We start from the raw sequence: 5973 nt of genomic DNA, 5'->3' as shown, positions 1-5973 counted from the left end.
GAACTGTGTTGTAGTCCTAGCTCCAATCAGAAATAAATTATTTTGAAAATTTATTATAACTCTACCAAAGATCAGTCTATAGTTAAAATTTATATTTGTACAAAGCAATTTAAAGAAAAAATGTGTGATTTTTCTGAAAATACAGGCTACAACTATAGTGCATAACACTTCCTCTGTCATCGTGTGTGTGTATATAAGCACATCAGAATTCTACACACCACAAAATCACTTCAACCGGTTTAAACAATTGTATTTTCCTCATGGGTAGTGAAATAACTTCAGCAGGGCTTGATTTTCTGATTCATGCTGAATTCAAAACTCAGTTATAAGTCCAGATTTAGTTTCATTACTAAGATTATTTTTTGTCTTTGAAAGAAATGAATCCAATATTTGTTACAGTTTAAAAGGAAAAAAAAAAAAAAAAAAAGTCAATGTTCTTTCAATTTGCTGATTAAATCAGAGCTTTCATCCCATTTAATGTTCTGGAAACCAAGCCATATAGGTCAGAAGATCTTATTTAAAACACATAACAAAGATAACCATGCCAGAGCCAGTATACTTTTTCAGGATGTATTTGTAGCTGCTGTGAGTGTAGGCTATTCCATAAGTATTCAGGTATATTTCATTTTGATGAGGGGAAAACAAAAAAGGTGGAGAAAACTCTCAGCTTTATCCCGGCGTTTTGTTTTGTTTTCCGCTCGGAGACTGTTGTCTCTACCTACTACCCCCGCCCAGGCAGCGGGAGGCACAGCGCGGCCCCGGCTGCGCCCACAACCAGCCGCGGATGGAGGCCGAGCTTCGCCGCTGAGCTGAGATTGAAAGAGCTCACTGTGATTGGTTGATGGGATTTGAATTGTCAGCCAGTAGCAGTGGGATTTGCGATGGACCAATTAGAGAGCTGCTCGTGAGGAGCGATACGTCACGGGCTCCGTTATCCAATCAGAAAGCAGATAGCGAAGGCCGTAGATTTGCATACAGCCCCTATAAAGAGGTGAGCAGTGCCAGCAGCCGGCACTCCACTGCGCCGAAGGGATTTGACGAGGAGTAGCTATGCCTGAGCCGGCCAAGTCCGCGCCCGCCCCCAAGAAGGGCTCCAAGAAGGCGGTCACCAAGACCCAGAAGAAGGGCGACAAGAAGCGCAAGAAGAGCCGCAAGGAGAGCTACTCGATCTACGTGTACAAGGTGCTGAAGCAGGTGCACCCCGACACGGGCATCTCGTCCAAGGCCATGGGCATCATGAACTCGTTCGTCAACGACATCTTCGAGCGCATCGCCGGCGAGGCGTCGCGCCTGGCGCACTACAACAAGCGCTCGACCATCACGTCGCGGGAGATCCAGACGGCTGTGCGGCTGCTGCTGCCCGGCGAGCTGGCCAAGCACGCGGTCTCCGAGGGCACCAAGGCGGTCACCAAGTACACCAGCTCCAAGTAGAGTGGTGCGGATTACTCGATTTTAACCCAAAGGCTCTTTTCAGAGCCACCATTTATTCTAATAAAAGGGCTGTGTTACTTCTGAGGGGTGTAGCGTAGGTTTTTAATAGAGTGAAACGAATGCGAGTGCTTGAGGTATAAATAACAACAAAAAAAATAATCGCTTAATTGAGTATTTTGGAGGTCTCAGTTCCGAATTAATTGAGCAGTAGCAACTCATGCAGTTAACGGGGTTGCTCGGTAACTGTGCTATTGCTGCAGCAGGGTACACGGTATTCCAGCAGCAGCCACTGCTGCTCTGCTGTCAGGACCCCGTCGGGAAGGTGAGTGCTTCGTTTTGCTTTTGATTCTTGTGATAAAAGCTATACCAAGAATATTTTATCTTACTCTAGAAATGCATTCCTAATAGAAAATCGGCGTTGCTGTTAAAAAAATAAAAAATAAAATAATAATCATAAAAAAAAAAGTTCGCGTTACATACATTGTAGCAGACCACCCTTAAAGAATAATCTTACTTCTCCCTATTTAATTCATTAATAAACGGATGAAAAACAGTCCCCGAGGCGTCGCTGTTTAGAACCAGCAGCGCTTTCTTTTTCCCTTTCCCTTGTCGCGCACTCCATCACCGGACGGGGAAGGACCACACGCTGTTTCTCCCCTAGGCAAAAGCAGCCGTAGAGCCGCGCAGGCGGCGGTTCCCTCACCGGGACCCGGGGGCGGGATGAGGCGGGGACGAGCGAGCGGCTCCGTAAACGTACGGGACGGGAGCGGGGGCGGTGCCGGGAGGGGGTTGGTGCTGAAGCGGACCAATGACAGCCTAGCGCGGGTTCTTTAAACCCCTCCCCAAGTAGGAGCCTGAGATTGGCACCGCCCCGCTCCGTCCGGCTGGGAAGCGCCGCTGCTGGCGCCTCGCTCCCGAACTGCACGTAGCCCATAAAGGAAGGGGCTCTTATCTCCCGTGAGTTGCAACTAGCGCGCCCAAATCTGAATCTCCGCACCTGAGATGATTAGTTGTGCTGCCGCGGTTCCCGCAGCATTCCAGCTCTTTTTGAGAGTAAGTGGGTGGCTCTTAAAAGAGCCTTTGGGTTTATTTAAACGAGCAGACTCGAATTTCTCCTATCATCTTACTTCTTTTTGGTTGCTGCCTTCTTTGCCTTGGCTGCCTTGGGTTTGGTCGCCTTAGGCTTGGCAGCTTTGGGTTTCACCGCCTTTGCCTTAGCCGGGCTCTTGGCAGCCTTCTTGGGGCGACCAGCCTTGGCAGCCTTCTTGGGGCTCTTTGCTGCCTTCTTGGTGGCAGCAGCCGCCGGCTTCTTAGCTTTCTTGGGGCTCTTCTTCACTGCCGCCGCCTTCTTGGGCTTCTTGGCAGCAGCCGCGGGCTTCTTGGCCGGTGCCTTCTTGGGCTTGGCCGCGGGCTTCTTCTTAGTCGCTTTCTCTTTGGTCTCGCCCGGCTTTTTATTCAGCTTGAAAGAACCGGAAGCGCCGGTGCCCTTGGTCTGCACCAGGGTGCCCTTGCTGACGAGGCTCTTGAGCCCCAGCTTGATGCGGCTGTTGTTCTTCTCCACGTCGTAGCCGCCGGCGGCCAGCGCCTTCTTGAGCGCGGCGAGGGAGAGCCCCTTGCGCTCCTTGGAGGCGGACACGGCCTTGGTGATCAGCTCGGTGACGCTGGGGCCCGCGGGCTTGCGGGCTTTGGCGCCGCCCGCCGCCTTCTTCGGCTTCTTGGCGGCCGCCTTGGCGCCGGGCGCAGACACCGTAGGCGCAGCAACGGGCGCGGTCTCCGACATGGTGACGACCGTCGTCCACAGATCGGGGGGAACCACTGGGCCTGGAGCAAGTCGGCGGCCTCGTATTTATAGAGCGGAGCCGCGCGGTGATTGGTGCTTTGCAGAGCCCGCCCCGCCGCACGGCGCAGAGCTCCCTTCTCCCCGCTCATTTTGTGTTTCTTAAGAGGCGAAAAAGCGCGTTTTTTCTACAATTTCCGCCACCTATTCGCCCCAACTTACAGCGGCGCGGAGGGCAAAGGCTGCTGCTGCCACGGGCGGAGTTTCTCTCCGGAGAGGCGAAGGGTGAGTTAAAAAAGAGCCGATAAACCCCGAGTCCTGGACCTGGGCAGACCTCGGGAGACAGAAACTTTTGTTTTTCCTTCTAAATAAAATCCGCACCGTGGGAAGTTGCACCCCCAGAGCAATGAATTATTGTTCTTTAAAGGGTCTTCTCTTAATCTGAGCCAAAACCCAGGAGCTGGAGTCGTTATTTTCATCGCAAATTGATTTCCAAGAGGAGGAAGTAACACAGGCTCATACAGAGCACTGAATATGGATTAGAAATTAGCTCCTTTGTCCCCAGTCCTTTGACCCATTAAAAATAATAAAAATCAATTAAATGAGTGCCTGATGCTGCAAGGTGAGGAGCAGCCTGACATCCCCTGAAGGACTTCTCTTGCCCCAGGAGGAGATGGCCTCAGAGCACTGCACTGCACTGCTGGTGCACCTGCATGCAGGGATCCGTCCCTGCTGCTGTTCCACAGAGGCACTGAGCAGCTCAGCCAAGGGGCTGACACGGGAGCAGATCTCACTGATCACTGTGGTCAGTACTCCAAATTCCATCCCTCAGATGTGTTTTTATTTTGGTCTGGTTTGGTGGACATCTGAGTCAGCGTGACCAAGGCAGACGCTGCTGCAGGTGGTTTCCCATTCCCCTACACTGTCATCAGGGCTCTCCCTGCAGAGTGCACCCTGCATACCCCACAGTTACCATGCAGAGCCCAACTTCCACCCTGGAAGCAGTGTCAGAAGCATCTGCAGCTCTGCAGGCCCTGTTACTCTGCCAGCAGGAGGGGGAGAGCCTCTGGCAGACATCGAGGCCATGGAATAAACGCATTTAATTTCTCATATCAAGAAGTGCTCATTCCAATTCTGTTTTTTTTCCCATATCAGAAAATGTTCATTCTATTTCTCTGCGCTGTTTCTATTGCTGTCTGCAACCCTTGTTTTTCCCACAGCCACCTGTAACCATTTGTGGCACTACAACGTAACATCATTTTGCTTCCTGTAATTTCTTGTTTTATTAAAATGTGCTCTCTGACCTATGAATGGTGATGTCTGTTTCTGTCTCAACATCTCTATTACAGTGTTCACTGGTGTGGATGAAGTGCAGCCAAAGCTGGCAGCATTTCTCCTTAGCTCACACAGCTCTCATCCAGGTGTAATGCAGTAGAGGCACAGCTTGGACAAAGCCATGGCAAAACTGCATTAAAAATTAACTTGGAGTGCGCAGAGAAGGAGTGACTGAGCCTCCAGGCACTGCTGGGGCAGGCCAAGCTCCCCAGGGGGACCAGCGAGCTCTCAGCTTGATACAGACTGGAAAAACCTTGCTGATGGCTGTTGCAGCAATATTCAACATTTTGCCTTTCTCACCCCTACCAAACAGATTCCTTGAACACAAAATCTAACTTTGTGGTCTTCTAGCACACATTCAACTTTTAGTAAATTATTTGATCGCGTCTAGTGTTTACGCTAATATGCTACCTTCATGCTAACACCTGATTTTTAGCAGCAAAACCAACACAGGTATTTTTGGGATCTGCAGCTCCTTTACGAGGAAGTGGGTGGCTCTGAAAAGAGCCTTTGGGTTCCTTGGAGATAGGATCACTCCTCAGCTTTTACTTGGCCTTAGCCTTGTGGCTGTCGGTCTTCTTGGGCAGCAGCACGGCCTGGATGTTGGGCAGCACCCCACCCTGCGCGATGGTGACCTTGCCCAGCAGCTTGTTGAGCTCCTCGTCGTTGCGGATGGCCAGCTGCAGGTGGCGGGGGATGATGCGCGTCTTCTTGTTGTCGCGGGCCGCGTTGCCCGCCAGCTCCAGGATCTCGGCCGTCAGGTACTCCAGCACGGCCGCCAGGTACACCGGGGCGCCGGCGCCCACCCGCTCCGCGTAGTTGCCCTTGCGCAGCAGCCGGTGCACGCGGCCCACGGGGAACTGCAGCCCGGCCCGCGACGAGCGCGACTTGGCCTTGGCGCGCGCCTTCCCGCCCTGCTTCCCACGGCCCGACATCGCTCCTAACAGCACGACCAACCACCGCCCTGCTGACGCGACTCACGTGTCGCTACGCTCCCTCCCCTTCCCCTTTTATAGCCTCCCGAAGCAGCCCGACTCGCTTTCCGATTGGCTGGCGCGGTCTCTCTCTCGCTCTGACCAATGGCGCCGCGGATCCAAATCTACCCAATGGGCGGCGGGCGGCTGCCCGGCTCCGCGCACCCCAATTTCATCAGCGCTCCGCGGCGGTGGGCGTGGCGGCCCCGGCAATTGGTTTCGCTGTCGTTTCTGAGCGGTTTGATATCGGGGTTGGCAGCAGCGCTCGGAGCTGGATTTGACCTCCATGCCATCGGCCACTGCTTGCACGATGCTGAGGAGCCAGGCGAGGACGTGAATGAATACACTGAAGCACGAGCAGCCCCAGCTCCCGCTGCTTTGGTAAAAGCAATGGGAAGAAGTCACCTCTTTGTGCTCTTTTCACTTAGATCTGCACTAAAGGCAAAGAAGAGAAGC

General features: G+C 52.6%; 3 protein-coding genes across 3 annotated transcripts; 1 reads left to right on the top strand and 2 right to left on the bottom strand.

The window, feature by feature from the left end:
* Nucleotides 1–1030: 1030 nt before the first annotated feature.
* LOC122158865 (histone H2B 1/2/3/4/6) lies at nucleotides 1031–1515 on the top strand. The gene has a single exon (XM_042815901.1). The coding sequence runs from the start codon at nucleotides 1051–1053 to the stop codon at nucleotides 1429–1431; it is 381 nt and encodes a 126-aa protein (XP_042671835.1). The 5' UTR covers nucleotides 1031–1050; the 3' UTR covers nucleotides 1432–1515.
* Nucleotides 1516–2475: 960 nt separating this feature from the next.
* On the bottom strand, nucleotides 2476–3211 carry LOC122158947 (histone H1). Its single transcript, XM_042816032.1, has one exon. It carries the CDS (start codon nucleotides 3209–3211, stop codon nucleotides 2555–2557), a length of 657 nt encoding a protein of 218 aa, XP_042671966.1. The 3' UTR covers nucleotides 2476–2554.
* Nucleotides 3212–5073: 1862 nt separating this feature from the next.
* Nucleotides 5074–5478, bottom strand: LOC122158880 (histone H2A-IV). The gene has a single exon (XM_042815925.1). It carries the CDS (start codon nucleotides 5476–5478, stop codon nucleotides 5089–5091), a length of 390 nt encoding a protein of 129 aa, XP_042671859.1. The 3' UTR covers nucleotides 5074–5088.
* Nucleotides 5479–5973: the final 495 nt, after the last annotated feature.

The sequence above is a fragment of the Centrocercus urophasianus genome, unplaced genomic scaffold (genome assembly GCF_019232065.1).
Source record: "Centrocercus urophasianus isolate 14NV4802_14NV808 unplaced genomic scaffold, USGS_Curo_1.0 seq_15, whole genome shotgun sequence".
Classification (NCBI taxonomy): Eukaryota; Metazoa; Chordata; class Aves; order Galliformes; family Phasianidae; genus Centrocercus; species Centrocercus urophasianus.
Note: the sequence above shows the minus strand (reverse complement) of the source record. Positions and strands in the feature narration are given on the sequence as shown.

What these genes read in the sequence shown, in the direction of transcription:
- LOC122158865 (XM_042815901.1), top strand. Translation starts at nt 1,051, where the DNA reads ATGCCTGAGCCGGCCAAGTCCGCGCCCGCCCCCAAGAAGGGCTCCAAG.
- LOC122158947 (XM_042816032.1), bottom strand. Translation starts at nt 3,211, where the DNA reads ATGTCGGAGACCGCGCCCGTTGCTGCGCCTACGGTGTCTGCGCCCGGC.
- LOC122158880 (XM_042815925.1), bottom strand. Translation starts at nt 5,478, where the DNA reads ATGTCGGGCCGTGGGAAGCAGGGCGGGAAGGCGCGCGCCAAGGCCAAG.